Source organism: Ascidiella aspersa, chromosome 3 (genome assembly GCF_963924565.1).
Source record: "Ascidiella aspersa chromosome 3, kaAscAspe10.2, whole genome shotgun sequence".
In the NCBI taxonomy this organism is placed as follows: Eukaryota; Metazoa; Chordata; class Ascidiacea; order Phlebobranchia; family Ascidiidae; genus Ascidiella; species Ascidiella aspersa.
Genome location: NC_139449.1, coordinates 26591834 through 26615091, shown reverse-complemented (window position 1 = coordinate 26615091; position 23258 = coordinate 26591834). Strand labels below are relative to the sequence as shown.

Below are 23258 nucleotides of genomic sequence, written 5' to 3'. Positions count from 1 at the left end.
GTCATTCTTTGATGACCTCACGGTCGGGCGCCGCTTAAATGAACACACTGAATAAATGGTTTAGCCTAGTTGCTTTTCACAAAGGCAGCAACAATTAAACAAAAACAAAGAGTAGTAATAAACGATTCTTCCAACTTTGCAGCATGGTATTTATTAGTAAATCAGCTAAACAAAACAAAGTATTTGCAATAGGGTTCTTAAAAATGTTTCAGCATCCTACTGAGGGCGTAACATAAATGCCTGTTTTTAAATAGCCTATGCATGATTTTTGTTCAATATCCCTGACAATTCCTGAAGTACAGAAATGTTCACACTGACATTTGTGAGCAAACAGCTAAATGTTTGAAAAATTGCCTGTTTAATTGGCCTGAGGCTAAACCGAATCTTAGGTATGTTCGAATGTTGTTTGCGTGCCTCGAAGGCCAAATAGTCCCACAGCTAAATGTGCAGCCTTTTTTGTCAAACAACTCGTGCAATTTTTTAGAAAAGACTCAATTCAACAAAATAGTTAATTAATCATTTGATTATAATTTAATTCATTAAATAGCACGTTTTTATAATGCGCGGGTCATATGTGTTAGGACTCGCTTTAAAATAAATTCTCTTCGTTCTACTAACAAACAAATTAAAAAAAAAGGTTTTTATTGCAAAAAAGTAACGCAATTAAAAAACAGTTATTATTTAAAACTCGTCAAATTGCCTTTCCTTATGGGTTGATAAATCGTAGCAAAACGTTTGTGGTAAGATACGACCTTTTTGTTTTATACGGTTAGGCACGAGAAGTTGTTGACACTGCAATACATCATGATTTTTCAAGGGAATTTTAACGTGACGACCATCAGTATTTCCGAAAGTGAGTCTTTGTGAAGTCATTGATGATTTGTGCGTGGTTAAAAGATTACCGAGGGTCGTTTGTGGACACTTGTTTTCTACACATCTGTCGAGCGCTAAGTATAATAGTTAGTTAAACAAGACATTTGGTAGCATGTATAATTGTATATGTGACGGAGGCTGATTAAGGATTGGCACTTAAAACATACATTCTGGTTCAGGTACATAGCATCTTGGCCACGTCAGAAACAGTTTTATCAGTTAAACCTACTAGACACCATCAAAGCATTTGGTTTACTGAAAGCTGGCTTGTTTAGGTTGGGTATATTGAAAACTAACGAATCCTCGCAGTATGACGACCTTTTATCTTTCTGCTGTTTTACTTTTTTCAACCTTACTGATACAATTGGGTTCGGCGTTTAATGGAATAATGGGTAAGTTTTTACCAGACACGCTGTTACTGCTTCTAACACCTAATTTAAGCAATAATTTTAGCTTATCGGCCTAAGCCACTAAATAATTATACAATATGTGTTTTACCGCATCATATTGTTCGTAGTCAATCAATGCTAGTTAGGGTGATGGTCATGTTATTGTGATTAGGAGCGTCAGAAAATTCAAAAAAGAATGGTGAAAATTTTAGGCATCGAAAAAGTTAAAAAAAAGACCGCCTAGGAAGCTATACATACAACCCAGATCTCTAAGGTAAAACAGTTTTTTTTTAAAGAAAAGGTAGCAGCTTCGGCAAAGCATAGATGTCGTAGCTTTTGTTTCCCACCTTTAACCTTCTTATACCAATATTATGTATGTTAATATGGCGTGACGTAACCGATCTTGATATTTACCTTATAGAAGTAGCAAATAATGATGAATGCAACGTCTTTCTAAAGTGTGTTGCCGTTTGGGGTTCGTGTTCTTCGTGGCCCTTGCATAGTTGTTGACAATACAAAAAATGTGATGTGACGACAACGTTTTGAAGTTGCTTTGGCTTTTGACTTGTTTGCTTATTGTGTGACTCATATTATCTTGTTCCCATAAGCAGCCAGTATATCTTCTGTATATGGTGATGTGGGGTGCGTAAGATGGGACAGGCCGTTCCCAAGTGAGGAACTATTTGTTGCAACCTACATTTTGGGTTATTGTGACAAAAAATGGACTTATCATTACCTCTTTTTAAGAAGCTAACATTTTGTTATAGTTCAAAAGTTTTCAACTAACGAATTTTAATATGGTTAGTTTTACATTTTTGATGTATGACGTAAAACATTTTATACGGTTTTCCTATCCATAAAATACGTTAGGAAATGCACCTGGTTAAAATGGATCACCGTATCAACATGTTTGTAAGAAATATTGTAAATGCAGATAAAACTTCACTTAACAAAAACCATACCTATTCGAATTAAAACAAAATTATTGTTTAAAAGTCCACTAAAAAACAAACGAGCAAACAGACAAGATTTGGCCTAGGTCGTGTGTGTTGAGAGCTATCAACACAGGCAGAATATTTGTGTAATGTATTCAATGTAGAAATATAGACACAACAAAACTAAAGTTCCAAGACAGTCACTCTTTGCCACGCACTTGTCCTATTAATTTAAAAATTAATTTTCGCTTGCCACAGCAAATTCGTTCTAAGATTCTGTGAAATTGTTCTAAACAGGCTAGTTTTAAACTTATGTAAGTGTAGCAGGTGGAGTTAAAGTTGTTTTTAATGCTTGTGGTACAAATTGATCAATTTAAAACAACGGATTCGTCCTGTCCCATCTTGCGAATCACACTGTCCCATCATATGAAACTCTGGTTTCCAAAGACGGGACACAACAACGTTTTTTCTAAGACGATTTTATAAAAAAGTTAGAACGCTAGAGGCAAAGTTATAAGTGTTTTTTAAGCGTTAAGGGCAGAGGTATCAAGTTGGCATGATATTATTCAAACTTATTGTTATAACTTAGAACTACAATAATTTGAAAAAACGTGTCCCATCATGGGTAACCTTCCCCTAATAACATGCAGTAATAACATGTTAAAAAAGCCGGTTCGCTTTCATAGGTGTAGCCAGGGGGGCCTGAGGGGACATGCCCCCCCCCAAAATTTATAAAAATTTATTCTTAATAATTTGTTTTTTTAGCATTTATGAGCAGTACCATAACATTCGATCACAGACATACAACACCTTTAATTGTCATGCATTGTTACGTCACAAACGATATAGTTAATATTACGTTTGCTATACATTAATGTAGTTTTACTACTTTTAGACAGTTTTTGCTCTTTTAAAAGTTTTGGGTATTGCGTTTAACACTCATTCAGTTGCTGCTCGAAAAGGTTTGCTAGCATTGTTTTTGTGTTCGTTACAGGAGTTAATACAATGACAAAAGCTAAACAAAAAAGTCCAAACTTTTTAGCCCCCCCCCCCCAAATTTTCGGCTGGCTACGCCACAATCGCTTTCTATAAGTCAGGGTGGTCCAAGATTGATTGCATCGCGGGCCAATATTTCTTGTCTACTCTTTGCGGGCCACATAAAGCAGGCTACATTTTCGTTTGGTCGGGGTATGAAATGTTTAAAGATGACGCCGCAAAGCATCGTTAAAAAGTAACGTCAAAGGACATAAAAGGTCCACAAACTTGCTGCTATCGTCGGACTTGTGCGCAAATGAAATCGAGTGATGACCAGACTGTCAAAATGAAAAAAAATTTAGACTTTGACGAAGTTTAAATTAGGAGAAGCTTACTGCATTCATTTTTTTAACTAGATTGATTTGGCCAAAATTGCATCACAAAAGGCGTCAGCCTTTATTCATAGTGAAAACCTGTAAAACAATACTTTCCAGAAGCGCGATATATTTTGTCATTCATTTACTTTAAAGTGGCAGAAATAGTAATTAATATGGGGCTGTACTTTTATGTTATGCTCATATTAAAAAGACGGAAAACAAAAAGCAAATATAAGTTATAAGTTCGCAAAACAGCCATTTTAAAAAGTCCCATATAGGACGTAGTGCGACTTTCAAACCGGTTTAATACATACCAAAATTTAGGCGTTTTGTGTCACCTCCTGGATCTGAACTTGATAAACGATAGTAAACTGGTTTATCTAATAGTGTAACCGGGAAAATGTAATCATAACCAAACAATTGCAGTATGCTTGCTGATCGTTGGTCACTTATATTTTTTTGATTAAACCCTCAACTAAACGCATTACAATTATTCAACCATGCTTCGCGGGCCATGAACAATGATGTCGCACATGTGGCCCGCGGGCCTGGGTTTGGACCACCCTGCTATAAGTGTTCCCATAACTTTTATACATTAATTCAACAACTGTTGCGAACAATCAGTCTTTTTTTTAGTTTCTTGCGACACGGATTTAACGTCGTTAAAGTACTCCATAACGATGTTGGTTTGTCCACCCAACTGCTGGCGGCAGAATGCAAAGCTGTGCGGAAAAGGCACATTTTCCAGCGGGCCGATTTGCCTCGCTGCAATGCAGGACGGGATCATTAATGGTAGACAAACTGACATTTTAACACAAAACACAGTAATATTGAAAACAGTGTGCACTTTTTGTAAATTTACGAAGCTAACTAGAATTTTCCATTTTTTAGTATTTTGTTTGTTGCTTAACTGTTTTCGCTCTTTAAGTTTGTTGTATGATTATCTCGTCGGTAATTTGATTGGTACAACCTTTATATAACAACAAATCGTTTTGTTCCTGATTCTGTGTTTCATAAACAGTGGCGCTTGAGATATGTTGGGTTCAGTTTATTGATTAAACTTTTTTGTAGGCCTACGAATCCGGACACCTAAATGCTGATACGTAACTGCCACAAAACTTCGTTTCTTCAGCTTACACTTGCTATATTGTGACTCATACTCAAAAATCATGAATTAATGAAACAACTTTTTAATTTTTAGACGCAGGAGGCTTCGTGACCGTTTACAAATCAAGTATGTCTTTAACACCTGTTGGTGGTTTACAGAACGGAGTACAATCCAAAAGTTGTCCAGTTTCAAATACCAGCTATACTTTCCAAAGTATGCAACAGTTAACACGAGTGTTGTTTGTTTCAACGTTTTGCAATCTCTACGACATCATTACGAACCTAGTCTCCTTGCAGGAGCAACGCACAGCTTTCCACTTGCCTTTTTCGCAATGTTTTTTCGACTTCGTTTAACAAACAACTTGATTAAAATCGCTGTTCTACTAGTCCACGTTTTCGCTACAACGCTCTTTCCCTAACAAACAGTCCTACATATAGAGTAAACTACTTTGACGGTTGTGCAATCCTTATTCCTTTTTTATCCAGTGACATGTGCGACAAACGGGCGAGTTCGTTATGTGGTAAACGAGGTGTGGTGCCCTCCCGGATGTGGAGGCCAGATGGTGCGAGGAACTGACATTTATCACATCAGTTCGTCAGTTTGCAGCGCTGCTGTACACGCTGGAAAAGTGTCAAAAAGTTAGCCTTTTTTGTTACTTCCTTAATGAACGGGCATGGGGTTTACGAAATAAGCCTCCTTAGAAAACGAACACTTTTTTTGCTAAATGAAATGCTCGTGGTATCGAATCAAGAATGGTTTGCCTTCATGGCATCACACAACGCTGCAATTTTCTGCTAAAGTTGCCATAATGGCGTTTCAAATGTCAAAACTTGCGTGCAAAGTTTGTATATTGACTGGTTAAAAAAAAACAAAAAAAAACAATGAGCTCGTTATTAGGTGTATTTACCTGCAATAAGATTACGCATATCTCTTTTTGTTAGACAAAGGAGGATATGTGACTTTCTACAAACTACGTAACTTGCTTGCCAACTTCACGGGCACCAACAAGAACGGAGTGACGAGTATTGGAGCTCCAAAACCGTCTACTAATGTCTTCACATTCGAGTGTGAGTATTAAAACCTAATAGACTAATTGACTTTCAGACTTTCTTTTTCCCATGGTAATCCTATTTTAAGCGATATTTTGCATTGCCTGCTGTCTTTGTTAAAGATAGGGCATTTCGCAACTTACAGGACCAAAAGTTCTGTGTGGTGGCCTTGAGCAATTGCAATTACCGTAAGCTGCTATTTTTAGTAGTTTATAAACCCTTTTCAACTAGTTATTCTATTTATTCTCCACGAAAACAATCTTCTCCCGCTGTTTTTATTTTCCTTCAGTAAATAAAATATTACAGGATTATGATATAGGCCTATTCGTCTAACAATCTACAGAACGCAATGATTTTGATACGTTTTACTTACCAATTATACTTTTCCAGCGTGGTATTTGCAGGTCCTTAAATGCGGCTTTTGGCATCGTTTTAACGTTCTAACTATGTTATATTGGAAAATGTTTCGTTTTGAATGACTTAGAACAAAAGCCAATTTTCTGGCGCGATTCTGCGATGTAAAACAATTTTTCCATCTTATTATTTGTTACAGAAGCGGTACTGGTATACTTTATCAATTGTTATCTACATCAAAATAGACTAGAGAAGAGTGAATGTCATAGCCAAAAAAGGTCCAGTAATTCAAAGAGATTAACTGATGATGATACAAGTTCGCATCGAAACGTCTTTATCAAGATGATGTCCGTCTACTCGACCTTTTGGCTTTGCCATTCATAACTATCTCCATATTTTTTTGTTATAGATGTAGACGAATGTAAACTCTCACCTGGAATCTGCATGAATAATGCGACGTGCATCGATCTAAAAGCAGGATTTACATGCCTCTGCACGATTTGGTACAAAGGATTTTTGTGCCGCAAAGGTAAAGCCTCAAGTGCAGTTAAAATTATTTTAGAGCAAGGGTTATTAACCCTTTCCCTAGCTGCACTCTTTTAAATTACCAACCAATTCTGGCACCTTCTCCCAGATTTGCTTAAATAACAAACGATTTAATTTTATTTAGGTAATATGTTTCAAGTAAAGAAATAAATTACAGTAGTACATTTTCTGGGTCTGATTTAGCCTTCCCGCGCCCCTCGGAGCAGTCCTTACACCCCTTGGTATCGAGGCCCTGGTTAAGAAAGCTTGTTTTAGAGGAAAACAATTATATTATATTTTAATTTTTAAGAGAATGAACGGATGGATAAATGAATGCTAATGGAGAGTAAATATGAAACTTTTTACGGAGACCCAGAACAAATCCAACTCGTGGGGTTCTTATGCAATTATTGAAACCCGTTTTGTTTGATATTACAAAAACTTAGTATAAAATGCTATAGTCGCGGGAATAGAAAAAAAGAGGGACGGGAATTACGAACTATAGAAATATAAATCTGAGTTTTGAAACAACAACAAAAAAATCTGAACAAAAATCTTAAAGTTATAGTCCTTGGTATACCGTAATATTAACCTTAGTTTAAGTAAATGTTTATTCATCTGTAACTAGAACGACTTTTTCCCTCGGAATAGATATCCTTCAGAACGGCACTTTCACGCTTCAGTCAATGAACTATCCCGACCACAACATTGGACTGTTGAAAAACCAGGGATACATCGTCGGAAATACCACTTTCAAGTTCTTTTTTCTCTCTCCCGGCTTGTGCGACCTTCCGGGTTCGCTTTCACTGCTGGCCACGAAGCAGAACACCTACCTCATCATATCGTCAAGCGGTGGTTTAATCGACGCGTCGGCTTACCAGGACACCGCTCAGTACAGAAACTTCGCATGCTTCTACCCAAGACGCGACAAGTTCGCCGATGTGAGTTCCAATGCTAAATTTATTCGCGGGCGATTATAAGCGCACGTCGTCCCCTAAAAGATCCCATCATGGTTGAAATGGATGCTCGCTCATCCGGTTAAAATTAATGTGCGGCATTTGCGACATGGTACATAAAATAGTGTACCAGTTGCCAAATGGTATGTATGCCCATCCGGTATCAAATTGATTGGAGCTTTTTAGACATGCTTTGTGTCCAAAACAATAGATTTACCTTAAAGAGTAAATTTATCTACAAATACTAAGTTCATAACTAAGCACTTGAACTTTCTTACTCCTTAAGCCTTAAGCATTTTTTTTACTAAGCTGAAAAAATTATGTTTAAAGTTTCGATTTTAACAATTCTGCTCATCTGTTGATGGAAATTACGTCATTTAAATCTAAAAAAATCAGAATTAGTTTTAAAAATAGAAATCAATAACAGATTTGATTAATTACAATAACTATAATTTAATCCGGTCATGTTGAAGTGGGCTAATTTTAAGTTTCCGACAACAAACAACATTCCTATATTTATATATTAATCTGCCATCAATAAACAGCGCCACGTGGTAAAGTTTTATATAGTTTTAGATTAACACACGTTATTAAGCAAATTTGAACTACAGTCAGGGTGGAGCCTATGTTTTTTTACATTTCTTCATTAAATTATGTGTGTTGTGGTAAACCAACAAATATAAATTTAAAACTAACTTCTACACATCTCTTTGTATTCAGGGTTTTATCTCCTTCGAGTCTACTTCCTTTCCCAACTACTACATTCGCCACCAAGATGGTCGTCTTAAACTTCACCTGATTGAAAATACCACCCTCTATCGAGAAGATGCTAGCTATAAACTGGTCTAATATAAATCCGCTTAATGTTGCTAAAGAGTTATTTTACGGCATGTCTTCACTTGAACTCCGAATAACAGGGCTCATTATGATGGTAACGCCGTAATTAAGCTCTAAATTGTACATAAAGGGCTGTACATAGATACCGTTCAAAATGCGATATAACAAATAACAGGGAGTTTGCTTTTTACCCATAGTCATATTATTTTGTATACTTAAGTTTGATAATAATTATACCGATCTGCATTTCTCAAAACGTTTTGCCTTAAAGCACTTAGTTTTTTTTAACCAAACTGATTACAGTTACGTTCCTTCTTATATTGGTTTTCACGTTTTACATTAACTTATATTTCTTACATACTTATGATATCCTCTTATATTTACATGACCTGAATTGCTAGCTGTGTTAGAGTATTTTGAACTATTTACATGACGTTAGATTTTCCACTAAATTAACCCAGAGTGTGGCCAACTCGGCCTTTGTTACAAATTGTTATATATTTAGTTAGCCTATATAAAGCCATATATAAGTTAGTCTCCAAGCTATTTGCATTTATGTATATAGTTGAAGCATCAAGAGACGCAGTGTCAAAGCAGTTTGCAAACTACATCGGCGCTGCTGTAAAATATTGGTTTCTTGCACACGCCAGCAGCTTTTCCTGTGTGCAAACTCAACAGGAAAATTGTGCCAAAACGTTTGACATTTGCCAAAAAATTAGTTTGTCACGAACTATTCTGCGATTTGAACTTTATTAGGCGGCAATTTGCAAACGTGTGTAGTGCATATTGAAGACCAGTTCGAATAAACACAAAGTTTCAAATCGTATTATGGATTGCTTAACGTTGAGAGCTGAAAAGGTGCTTAATTTAATAATATGAAATATTTGAAAGCAACCGTGCGCACTATAGGCTTCTATAAAACTATCGATTTGAAAAAGAGACTTTTTAAAGAGACACTTTTTTAAGCTGAACGTTTGAGTTATTAATGTGAATGATTCTGTGAAAAACGCTAAATATAATGAACAACAGCAAAAATAACCAAAATGCTTATAGTCTAACGATGTTGCGCCACAGATGTTGTTGTTATTGTTACTGTTTCGTGTGAGCCAAGATTTTCTAATATTCTGGGCTGGAGTTTGGGGCATATGTTGGCCAGCCAGCGCCACAGATTATGAAAAGACAATTAGCGGTATGGAACGACTAAATAGTTTTACCCTGCAGTCTGAATTTCTACCACCTCTCGTTTGGGATTATCATTTAAATTTGAAAATGTTGTTTAAATTTAAAAAATGTTGAAACGTTTTTATCTGCTGTTCTTCTTAGCGGTTCACGTGGCTTTACATTAGCAATGCGTTCGCATCCGATAAGCAAAGTAGTCTTGCTTCACCACTTGTTTTATCGTCATCGTTCTTTAAAATAACCCCTTTGTTGTAAAAAGTATATTTCTTTTGAACAACACCCATTGATTTAGCCAAAGTGAACAGTAATTCGCTCCATTTTGATTTGCTTTGCTCTAACTTGTTTTTTGGAAAATAATATATATTGTTAAACTTCTAAGCGAAAATTTTCGGCAAAAGCTACAAAGATATTTGAATGGTTTGACAAAAATCAAGTAAATATAATTTGATGTCAAAGCTGCTTATTATTCACAATTCAATCTTCCCTAATTGCCTTGTTAAAGATATGGTTTGCACAGACCTAAACCTTAGGTTTGATTAAGCCTGTAATTTGGGCAATTTTACATCGTACAATGTTGCAACACACCACCTTCTCTCCCACGACAGAGTAGCTTTATTGTTGTCGCTCACAGTGGTGCACAGGCTCGCCTGCAGGAAGCTTAGCGTGTTGACAGATGCAAATTTTAACGACAGATCGACTGAAAATCCTGGCGAAATGGAACAAACTTTTTGGGGTAAATATGAATATTAGCAGGTTATTGAAAACAAAAATATAATGCAGACAAACCGATTTGTCTGCATATCATATCATTCAAATGTCAATACCACATGCCTTAAATAAAATTGAAAAAAAAAAAAATTTATCTTGCAGGTCTGTATGAGGTAGCCCTGAATGTTAGAATATTGCTGTGCAGCTAGGTTTTTTTTCTTAACATCCTAACTGCTTCTATAGTACTGGTCGACTAGCTTTTTATTTGTCGTGGCCCTAAGTACTCTTTTAGTACTCTGAGCTAATGCCCGAAGTACTCTTTTTAGTACTCTGAGCAAAACACTCACTACGTAAAACCACTAGGAAAACAGTGGCGGATGTAGGGTATTTGTTTTGAGTTGGAGGCATTAGAATGACCTAAAACCATTGTTCTAAGAAACCTATGTTGTTCTCGAACGAACTCGTGCGCAAATTTGATGCTAAAATCCAGTTTAATTGCGCATATCACGAAAACAATTGGGTTTATTGGTTTTAAATTGACATAACCTAAATTTATATGGCACATAAAAGGAATCGAATATTGGTCGAAATAACGGCATTTGTAGTATAATTTAACATAAATTAAACTATAATGTTAAGAGTTACACGACTCAAGAAATCATAAAATATTCCTTTTGGGACAAATTGATTTAAGTATAAACTTAAGTACATATAAATTCTTATCTTTGACTTAAAATAATTATGTCGCGTGAAACGCAAAAAAAAATGTTGTTACACCTTATAGACGTGTACTTAATTCATAAAAGATTAACACTATATCATCTCCACAATTGAATGGCGGCACTCACAAACATAAAACTAATACGTTACGTCAATCTTGTTTTAAAATTTGTAAATATGTTACTCATGATACAATATAGTCATAATACAACGTTGGATAGAAAATTACGCTAACTAGATATATTTTGATAGACATTGCATTTTGCAATGAGTCGAAGTTCACACAGCGTTAGGCTGTTAATATAAATAAAAGGTCAAATATTACACGACGCCTTGCTGCCAAAAACACTGCTATGTCATGATGTAAAACATGCTTTAAAACGAAGCATGCACACGCGAAGCATTTTTTGCGATTTCATTGCTAAACTTTGCGATTTCATAGCTAAACTTGGCAAAAAATATAGTTTGACAGGCACTCTCAGGGACATATTGGGCACGCCGGCCGGAACCACGCTGAGACAATATAAAAATTCTTAGTCACACCAACTTTTAAAATACAGTGCGATAAATGTACTACTGTCGACTATGTCGCGGCCCACAAATACATGATAACATTTAACTATATTCAAAAGCAACTCGCGGTCCACTAAAAATGGCAGGACCTATGATCTATAGGTAAATGTCATTCTTTGGAGTGCACAATGAGTCAAGTTAAAACATTTCCGTACTTAACTACATTAGACAAACGCATTTTTTTCGCGCTTTGCGCAAACTTAAGGGCCATCACATTGATATTACACTCCTTTAAGTCGCATTTGCTCAAGAGTTGACTTGTGGAAATTAAATCGATGTGCTTTTATGACGTCAAATTATGATTTAATTTTCTTCAAGCAAAAAGCAAAATCTAAAAAACAAAAAGCAAAATCTGCAAAAGGTTCGAAGCCTCCCCCAAAACGCAAATGGATTTTATTTTATGGGACACTGCTTAAGTGCTTGCACCAGCTAATTCTATCAGTTACGCAAGAAGTGGCTGTTCCGACTTGGTTTATCAATGACGCGACAAATTGTTCTCTGTACATAAGAGTGTCATTCTGGTAACCATATACCCTTTGTTGCATTGTTACAGGTGTTCTGCCTTCACTCGTTATGACTAGTGGGAGTTTTAGTTGTTACAATGAAACCCAGCAGGAAATCCTCCATTTTCCCATTAGACAAGATTACACTCATTTGCAAGTCAATCAATCAGTCGATCTCAGTGTGCGCTTCCGTGCCGCATGTTAGTCACAATAATGGGTTAATTTTGTACATCGGTCTTCCCGTTCGAGCGAAAGTTTCCGCTATTTACAGGCACTACAGTGTTTCCTTTAGTGTTGAGGCTGCGCATTTAAATGAAAAAACGATGTTTGCTTTGTAGATCACCCCAGACGATTGTCACAGTTGTGCTGCCCTTAGGTGATTCCAGTTTCCGTTTGTGCTGTGACGCAAATGGAAAATTGGTCTTATGTAAACCGTACAGGAGTGATATTGCTTCACGCTGCTGAGTTAATAGAGCCGTAACAAGATGAACAAGGTTACAAAGTTATTCAGTGTCCTTAGCCTTGTGGTTATTTGAAAACTTTTATGGGAAATAGACTCATTGTGGTTGTTATAAGCCAAACTTTATTGCCGTTAGTAGCAGTGGGTCTCGAACTGTATGGCGGCACTTTGCCAAAATTTGTTACCAAATTGATTTGCGGCGCACTAAAAGACAATTTCATAACTAGACAATCGTTCTCAATACTGATAAGACAAATGGTAAAATTCCCTTAAAATTTTTATTTTTTCAATCAAAAGTGTGCATTAAAGTCTCGCAAGCTTGCTTGCATGAATATTTGTAATACATTTATGTTATTTTCCAAATATAAAATAGTCGCGCGACATGCTTGCGAGTCTCTCAAGGCACAATGTGCCGCAGTAAACAGGTAAAGAATCACTTGATATGGAGTGCAGACTGAGCTGTTTACCTTTAGAGAAAAACTTGCAAAAACGAAGCTTTGGACAATTCTTGTCAAAACAGCCAAAAGCGAATGTTGTTTTATTCTAATTTTGCTCTATCGGTAAGCCTCTTGATACCACTATTTGTATACGATTAGAGTACCCTAAACTAAATGATAATTTCATACATATGGCGAGTTGTGCTGTTTTAGTTCCTTTTATAGTGCTGACATTGCGGCAAACCACATAAAGAAAATTCTAGTTGGGGTACCGAAATATATTTTTATATTTTGACCGATAACGCGTTTATAAAAGCTGAATCCGGTTGAACTGGTTTATTTTCGCGATTTATCGCGTTTTTCCTAAAAAGCTTCTTATGTCGCGTCCAATGTTCACTAGTGGTACTTGAATAACACCGGGATACCCTTAGGCTGTATATAGCGCCTTTGTGACTGCGTTCTCCGCTTTAAGTTTGGCTGGGATTTGCCATCTATAAGAGTCGGTGTTGCCTTAGCGCTTTAAGACGCTTCTAACCTGAATCGATCGGTAATCTAATGGTTGAAAAAAATAACGTTCTGCCTTTATATATTGTGTGAGTATTTTAAAACAATATTGTTTTATGGAGTATTTACAAGCTATGGTTGTGTATAGCCTGACATACGGGAAAATATGCGAAATTCGGGTCTGCTTATAATGTAGCATATATTTAACGAAACCTTATTTTTAAAAACCTAAAAGGTACAGAAGTAATTGTGGCCGTTCGCTGGTAGCAAAAAGACGCCAAAACCTGCTTTCAATGTGGTTACTTTCATGTCAGTACCAGCCCAATAGCTTGTCAATACTGCCCAAGGCATAGGGCTTCCGAGTTAATTTGAAATTTTGACGCACTTAGTGACCTCTTTTTAGAGTAAAGGACAACGTACTCCCAACAAAAAATAGCAATGTTAAAACAATAACTCGTGATACATGACCTTTTATCTAAAATAGCTTATAACGTATGTTTTAGATATGATTCAAACTTTAGCCGCACCAATATACAGAACGTTGTGCAATAACGCCCAAATTAGTCAATAAGCCAGTATTGTAAACAAGTCGTTTTGAAATGACTTTAGTCCCAGCCAAGTCATTTGTAAAGTAACTTAGGTTTAAGACAAGTCTTTTGAATAAATAACAAGTCAAGTACCAGCAGTCAAGTTATTTTGAGAGAAAGTTCAACCCAAGTCACATATTTGATATCGTAACAACTATTTAAATTGCTAAAGTTATCCGATGATGAGCAATATATCACCTAAAAATCACGAAACCTTAGCTCATTGAAGGCTAATTGTTTTACGTACAAAAATTCAGATCAGAACCGAATTCATAATGATATTTTAAGTGAAAACACTCAATTTCAACCCAAGTAATTTGAGAATAGTTATGTCATTACAAGAATGGTTTCAGCAGACTGGTTTGCAATTACAATATAATAAAATGTTTGCAGGTGTATATACATGTCATTTAGGGCGTGGTTTAAGCTTTAGCAACAATTTAGTCTTTTTTGTATTTTGTTCCAACCTAATTTCTAGGTAACACAAATATTTGTGCTCTACCTCAAGCGAAATTCATTGCAGTATTGAATGCAGCGTTTCGAAGAAGTTCGTGAAGTACCCAAGTGATTTTTTTTCAAATTCCTTTTCGTGAGTCACGGAAAACTAAAACCCTAAATCGGTCCATCGTCGCTTTAATAAACCAGCTCGCGGGTCGTATTATTAGTAAAACAACCTGACAATAGAAACTCTGCTGATAGTCCGCGAGCACAAAAAGGTTGCCAACCCATGACCTAACTACTGCCCTATTCGAGTCTCCGATTCTTCCCTATAAAATAGTTAAGTAAATTTTTGAGGTGAAAACACTTGCCTTGGTTACGTCGCATACAACGCGCGCCGCTTATTTATCAAGTAAACAACTTGCTTATAAAGGGCCCGCATGGTTGTTAAAATTCTTTTTTGGTTTGTAGACTGCTTCTTTAATTTTCCTAAGCGTCATTTAAAGCTGGTATGATTGTCACAAAAAAGCTAGATTAAAATATGTATACCCATGTATTAAACGGTTTAGGTTTGTCACAATTAACAGATTTGAGAACGTAATTTAGAACAACGGGTGTGCTATATACCAGGGCGTCGAACCGTTTGACTTTTCCGGTTCAGGTTCGGTTCGGGTTCAAGGATTTTTTCGGAATCCGGTTCAGTTCCGGTTTCGGTTCCGAGCATTTTAAAAGTTCCGGTTCAGCTCCGGTTCGCCTAAATCAATTTTCCAAACCGGTTTATAACGTTCCGGTTCGGATGCAATATGAGATTAAAATGTGGGTCAACAAATGTAGAGTTACGTGACGTAAACAAGCAGCTCGTTATTGAAATATCTGGAAAATAAAAAAACTAAGGTTTTGTTTAATCAGTATTCATTTTTTTCCCTAAAATTTCGAACATGGCATAGATTAACTCTGTAAAATTGAGGTTGTGACGTCATGCTGGAGTGAACCGCTTTTATTGACAGGTTCGGGTTCGGTTAAGGTTCAGGTTTATTTAAAATATAGGGTTCAGTTCCGGTTCGGCTCCTCAGAGTTTCACATAAAACGGTTCAGGTTCGGTTACGGTTCGCGAAAATTTGGACCAAAACCGGTTCATAAAGTTCCGGTTCGGTTACGGTTCGACTCCCCCATGGATAAATTATTTTTTTGTGCTTACCGTGAATTATTGCAGAAAACACGTTCGAAAGGTACACATGAGATATAGAGGTACCATTTTAACATACTAACATTTATTTATAATAGATAAAATTAATATTTAAAAGTAAAGAAAAGTCATGGAAAATAGCAATCCAAAGGATTCAGCTAGATACTTAATATGTGTCTGATTTTAAGGATCTTCATTCAAGATACGTTCACCACACGTGTTACGTACATTTGTTTACATTACAGCGTATAGCGTGCATCATGCTGCCTATGCTTGATTTCGAGAATTTCGATCATTGACATGTTATGGGTTGTTTTACGATGATGATTTGGCTCTGGTTAGTTTTATCAAGAAAAACGCTTTCCTATCACTTTGTATCTCTATCAGTTTTGATACGATAAACTATAATTAACCTTTATAATGCTTGTTTGTCGGACATACGTCTACTGGTATATTTTCAGAATTTCGGCGGTATTGTCAAATCTAACAAATATCGTAATAACGCTTGTTTGCCGGACATACGTTTACTGGTATCTTTTCAGAATTTCGGCGGTATTGTCAAATCTAACAAATATCGTAATAACGCTTGTTTGCCAGGCATACGTTTACTGGTATATTTTCAGAATTTCGGCGGTATTGTCAAATCTAACAAATATCGTAATCTTATATTGAAGCGGCATATACTGAAATTCTAACCCGTATAAGTAATTGATTGGTCGTTAATAGTGGAGCCATTTTAGGCAATTTAAAAAACACAAAGACGACGTGAAAATCGGTTGGGCGATTACTGGGCCTATTAGAGTTATAACTCGCAAACTTTTTCATATTTTCTGTCGCCCAATTTGGCCATTTCTAGATAATGGCCTTTGATGGAATGACTACAAAGCAAAGCTCATGGTTTCGATTTAAGCGCATCAATATTGTAAGATGCAATCCTATGGTTGTCCGCACAGAATTAACCTGTAAAAACGCTGTGACAGTTCAACGCAACAAGTGTAAAACACAGCTTAAAGACTTTTGTTCGGTGCAGGTTTCAGTGTGTGTTGAACAGCAGTTTGCATAACACAGGCTGCGGTCTTCTGTCGAGTCATGCCGTTCTGCGTAACGACTTGGTATGTGATGCTAATCACTACCGCTATGAGTGTGAAGCGTGTATTGCAGTTTATATTATCATCGCAAATGATTCTTATTGCCGGCCAATAATATGAATGTACAGTTATCGTCAGCCGTTGACATGGAGGTTGTTGTACGACCGGCTGTTTTCGCTTTAGCATCACACTATTGTGGAAAGATGATTTCCGAATTGGCAAACCGGTCATATCACGATCTAAAAGATGTAAACAAATTTGACAATTGGAGTAATGCCTTGTGCCGAGGCGGACGTGTTAAAACTGTGTCGTGTCAATGTCTATATAGGACTTCGAACAGTTTGAAACGATTAATTACTTATTTTATTTTGTTAATAAAAAGTTGTTTTAAATATAGGCGTGCGAACTGGAAAATATAAAACGATGTCTGGTAACAAAGAATTGAAAAATTTGCCTGGGCCTTGGGGTTTTCCGATTATCGGTTCTTTGGCAAGTCTTACCGGATTTAAAGAGAAAGTTTTTGTTAAGTGGGCAGAAGGGTACTACGGCGATGTTTTCCTCGTTAAAATGGGAGCCACACCAACATTGGCAATACAGGGGTAAGTCTTTTCTATGCCAGTTTTTATTTTTGTCCACATTTGTGGCAGGTTTAACTCTTTTCAATAAAACTTGAATGATTGCCGCCAATGGAGAGTTACGCATGGTTAATTAAGTAGCGTTTGATCTGCACATTGGTATATTGTGAGCTAAACTCTGCTTTATATTGTAAAAACGTGCAAAACGTCACTTCTGACAACGTCTGTAGGTTCGAAGCGGTTCATGAAGCCATGGTGGACAAAGCGAGCGCTTTTTCTGGACGATTGGTGTCCCCGATAATAAGCGATTCCAGAGACAACAAGGGACTGTTCTTCAAGCAATACGACGACCTTTGGAAGAGGTGGCGTTCGTTTGCCCGAGAAGGCCTTTGCGACATTTGGCCAAGTAAGTCAAGACCAATGTGTGTTCCGGCAGCTTCTGCGTTGTTCGCACTGCACCAAATTTGCTTTGTTGTATCTTAAAAAGCATGCATGAGAAAAATCAAGCTGGGGTATTAACAGCATTGTTCAGGGATTTCATCGTTTTACGAGTTTGTTTGTCGAATTGTCCCTATTTTAACGCCCTTTGTAATTCAGTCGTGCAAAGCTGAAAGCATTCGGCGTCGACGCTACAGCAAAAACAGTAAACGTATCGCATATTGTTGCTGTTTGTTGTGGATGGGCATTAACGTGCTGACTGATCTAAGCTGAAACTGTTTTTACAAGTTGCGAGGTGACTGCTTCCGGAAACTTTACAGCGCCACTAAACAGAAACAGAAACCGCAGTCATAACAAGTTGAACCCCCTTTCGTGTCACCTTAAGCGATCAAGTGAAACGAACGAGCGTATCCTGGTGAAATTCGATATAGCGTAAAAACCGTAAAAAAATACCCCAGTGAAAAGGGGATATCCGGCGTCACGCTGCTAGAAAGTAATAACGCACAGTTGGGTAAACCTTCGAAACGCTCTTGGTGTAAAATCCTAAAAATGCAAATACAACATTAGGAAAAACTAACTTTTTAAAGGTTGACACTATGCAAGGAGCCAAATAACACCAATCTGTAACGTTTCGGCGAAAATTATTTAAACTTTAAATACTTTGTCTGAATAAACTTTTAGACATAGTATATAGGCATATAGCAACACCTATAGCCTTAGGCCGAAAGCGTTTGAATTGATTGAAGAAAATATGTCTGTATCTATAGGTTACGAGCTAACTCTCTTTGAAACATAACGATCAGAACAGTCGGCAGAAAAAACACGCACTTGCAAAACATGAAAACTTGGCAAAAGGCGATCATTAGACGTATATCCGGTGTGCCATGATACCATGACAACACAGCAAACTTGAAATGATTTAAGCATGGTACAACTATAGGGTCAGCCAACTAAAAGTCAAATACGGGTTATTTCTATATCTTTATTAAACTGTGGGTAATTTGTATTCAATTTAACAATTGTGTAATGTTGCGTGCATTGTAGACAGGGCTGTAGGGTCGGATTTAAACAACCCGAGTCGAAGTACAGCTCTGGTGAAAAAATAAGGTCAAGACTGGCTTGAGCCAAGTTTAGTGAATCAGTCGAGTACCGTATTTGGCGCAAACTCCAAAACTCTGTATTCCACCCATTCCCGTAATAAAAAGAGTATATATACAGGGGTGGCATACAACTCACCAACCCAATAACTATTAACTTAACACCTTATTTTTACTTTATCTCTGAACATAATTTTTTTAAGTATAACAGCTTTTCTAAACTGTGCAACCACAACTATAACAATTTTGGTTTAGCAATCGAGAAAGGCATTCTTATCGAAACAAATCACCTAAAAGATTCACTCAGCAAGTTAAAAGGTGAAAATGACATCGATCAACTGATGTTGTCGACTATGGGAAATGCTGTCATGCAGGTATAAATGACCAACCTTTCAGTATGCTATTTTCAAATAACATATCATTTATTTTTTGTTTATGTAAAAAAAAACTAATTCGTTTTTCCCGGATTTTAACAAAATTTCATACAGCCATTTTTTTACTAGTGTAAATATGCCTTTACGTTTTAAAAATTGTATGATCAACTAATCTTTCGTTATGCTTATTTTTAAATATGTTACGATATTTCTAAGTTTTTCTACATCCCATATAAAATATATATCAACAAATAAAAGTCATTTTTTACATTTGTTAGTTTTGCGTCATTAGTCTAATCGCATTCTGCAAAACTACAGACCTGTTTTTCCCGCCGTTATGACGTTGACGATCCAGAGTTGGCTGAGTTGATTAATCAGACGTACGTAGGCATACGTAACGTGAAGTTTCAAGCACTTTTGTTAATGCCCTGGCTGGGATACATCGATACGTTCAGAAGGTAAATACAATTACATTTTTTATTTTATGGATAGCTGTTGACAAAAAATAATTGACAAAATAAATCCTATTTAAAAAGAAAATTTTATTTACAGTTGTATGGTGTAACCAGCTTATGTTTGATTGTGATCGACTAAAATATAAAAAAAACTCACGATCGACCAGTTCGGCAATAAAGTCACAGAAATAAACGTCACAATGATACTCTTTTATTATTCTTGTGCTGTACCTAAATTTATATTTCCATTAATTAAACATCGTGAGCATTCTATTACATCTAAAAACAACAAAAATAATGTTCCTTCGTTTACTCATAATTTTGTATGAAGACAAACTGCTGTTATGTTAGCCTATAAATTCAAAGCCAGCGATAAAGTTCAATTTGAAGATATACAGTTAAAATGTTATTATGTGTAGCCTAATTCAAAACTAAATTTGATAAAACTTCAACTAAACGACAATTTAAAACAAGCTGACTACACTTTTTTCTCACCTTGTTAAAACGAAACATCCGATTTGTTCGAAGATTTGAATAACTTGCAAAATGCACTATATACGTTTTTTTTGTATTATTTAGCTTTTGTGAGAGTGTGGCACACAACCGAAAAAGCAACGTAAGCGCTCTCCTGAAACTGGTGGATGAGCGTAACGCCGAATGCCGGGATTCGCCTGATATGTCAACGCAATTCTGCAAAGGTTTGCTTGTTTCAATACTGGGCGACATATTTTCCTAATTGACCTAGTTGGATATCACCTAACTACAATGCCTGTACAATGCAGAATTCAATGAACAATATCACACAATTTAAAATGCGGACAACTCGAAACAGATATATGTACGAAACATTTTTTAGGGGGGCGATATTTTTTTAGTATACGGCCTGCATTCCAAATTTCAGAGTCGGAGCCACATATATATTTAATCTAAGTTTTTTGGTTCAACAACCGTCGGTGAAGGTTACTGTGGGGAAAACACACCAAAGTTTGATAAACAGGAAAGTCTGATACGAAAGATTTTATTCCGAAATAAATAAAAATTTTAGAAAAGAGTACCGCCGTCCGAGCCGATAATATATAATGCCATTACTATGGCAAATAGAAGTTGGTAAAATAAAATGTGCTAAGACTATGATATGTTTCAAGATAAAAAGCCAAACTTTAGTTAGAGGGTGATGATTCTTAGTCACTTTTCATTACCACTATATTGTCGAAGATTTTTTTAAGGCAAATGTCTTGTATCGGAAACCATGGATGAAATGTTTTTCATTTTTGATAAAACCTTAACAGCATTGAAATACTCATTTTGAATAACTGATACATCAGACACCTCATATTTCCAATAAAAATATGGCACTCCGACCGAATACCAAATATCTTGCCTTTAGTGTTATAAAAAAAACTCTATAGTTTGGATATATGGGTTCTTGTGAGCTGCAGTTTATCACTGCTATTTTGTGTTTCCCGACAGCCATATAAAATTGTTTTTATTTAACTTTACATCACCTATCAAACAAGGTTATGACCAGACGACATCAAACATTAATAGCCTAGTTCAGTTGTGCAATTCGAACAAGATTCTATATTTTTACTTAGTCGAAGGCAGCAAAGGCTAAACGTGTGATAATTTCTGCTAGCCTTTCCACAAGCAACTGAAGATGACAGAGAGTCACTCGCCATTTTGATGGAGGACTTCATCTTTGCCGGAAGTTCAACAACCTCGGCAACGTTTCAGTGGACAGTTTTATTTCTGGTCAAAAACCCGGAAACAATGAAGCGCTTGCAAGCCGAACTGGACACAGTTTTGCATGGTGAGGAGCTAATATGCTTTGTTACCCATAAATTACACTAAACTTAATTGTTGAAGAGTTTAGGAGTTTTTTTCTTCGGTGTAAAAATTTAATACTTATTATTCTTGGTAGTAGAGTTTGCAATATAAATGAACTAGTTTACAACAATACTGTAAAGCTGGCACATTAGATCAAAACATGACTGAGTGCTCACCTTACACTCATTGCACCCCAGATTGCGAGTCACCAACTCAAGAAGCAATTACGAAGAAGTTTGGGGAGATCAACTATGCACGGGCGGTCCTTCAGGAGAGCTTTCGTCTGCGTCCGATCGCCCCGACCAGCCTATTCCACTTCACCACCGAAGAGACGAGCCTTCAAGGCTACAGAGTGCCAAAGGGTACAGCTGTGTTGCCCAACATTTGGAGCGTCCATCACGACAAGGAGTTCTGGGCACCCGACCCTGAAGCCTTTCGACCGGAACGCCATCTCGACCAATCGGGTCGTTTCAAGGAAAGCGACCACGTGATTCCGTTCGGCATCGGTTGGCGAAAGTGTGTCGGTCAGCGAATCGCACGAACCGAACTGATCGCCCACCTGGTCACCATGTTCTTTCACTTTGATGTCTCCATTGCTGCCAGCGACGCTAAGGTTGGCATGGATGGAATTCCTACGGCCATATTACTGCCGGAACCTTACAAGATAAGTTTAAAATCCAGGAAATAGATTCAATTGAAATACCACGGAAAGTTGTCTTGGATCGTAAAGGAGTGTACATTACGTAATTTAATATTTGGTTTTAGTGGTAACAGGACCTTGGTAACTCAGATAGGCCTATGTTAAAAGCAATAAGGTTCTATAGGTAGAAAAAAGGAAGCCCATACAGGGCCATACACTCTTTATCATAACTTTATTGTGTTTGGGGGAACTCGTATTTAACATTGTTTAATTAAATCTGTTTTTCAATGTGTGCAATGCCAATGTGTACTTTTAAAAGCTATTAATATATATTTTGTGTTATGTTTTTTTTTCAATTTTTACCACGCTTATTGTACGTTTTTGTAAACCCTGTGTACATAAGTGCAAAGTCACTGTATAACAAATTCATTTGGTACCACTAACTTGTATCAATCAAAAAAGAATTTGTATCCTGTTCACCACATTAGTCGAATATTTGCTATTCAAAAAATAATAAAACGTGAAGAGTAAAACCTATGCAATACACTTTAAAAGAATTACTTGCCAGCCAGATGCACCAATAAAGTGCATAAATTTTTAAGGCTGCTCAAAATTAATGAAAGATGCTTAAACAGTAAAAAATGCAGGCTAACTTTAAAATCCAGTAGCAGACTAATAGTTTGAACCCCAATTCAGCGTTTTGAAGGAAATGATTTAGCCCACATCAAACTAGATCTGTAATCATCTGTTCAACGAAGGGAAAATACTTAGACCAAATCTTGAGTTCAAGGCAGGATAAGGTATGACACAATGCTTATACAGCTACTCCAAAGATAAAAATTATTTTATGTATTTTTTAGGCAACTATTTACCTGCGAGAATAAATATAGTGCCCGTACTACTGTCATACTTACCCTGCCTTGGATATTTGGACATACCTAATCCTGCCTGACATTTGGTCAAAGTAGATTTTTCGTAACGAAGCTGGTTTCTGGCAAAGAGATTGAACTCCGTGCACAGACATCGTGACAAAATGTGTTATTTTTAATCGTCGTGAAAACACGTTTACTTCAGTTCGAAAAATAAGTCAT

General features: G+C 36.6%; 1 protein-coding gene and 1 long non-coding RNA gene across 2 annotated transcripts; both read left to right on the top strand.

The window, feature by feature from the left end:
- The first annotated feature begins 7317 nt into the window (after positions 1 to 7317).
- LOC146161214 (uncharacterized) lies at positions 7318 to 8432 on the top strand. The gene is made up of 2 exons (XR_014494635.1): positions 7318 to 7526; positions 8262 to 8432. It is a non-coding gene; the product is annotated as an uncharacterized LOC146161214 (long non-coding RNA).
- Positions 8433 to 17148: 8716 nt separating this feature from the next.
- LOC146161213 (cytochrome P450 2U1-like) lies at positions 17149 to 22386 on the top strand. The gene is made up of 7 exons (XM_083384732.1): positions 17149 to 17360; positions 17567 to 17742; positions 19127 to 19245; positions 19564 to 19703; positions 20280 to 20398; positions 21337 to 21510; positions 21725 to 22386. The coding sequence occupies exons 1-7, from the start codon at positions 17185 to 17187 to the stop codon at positions 22213 to 22215; spliced, it is 1395 nt and encodes a 464-aa protein (XP_083240858.1). The 5' UTR covers positions 17149 to 17184; the 3' UTR covers positions 22216 to 22386.
- The last annotated feature ends 872 nt before the right edge of the window (positions 22387 to 23258 follow it).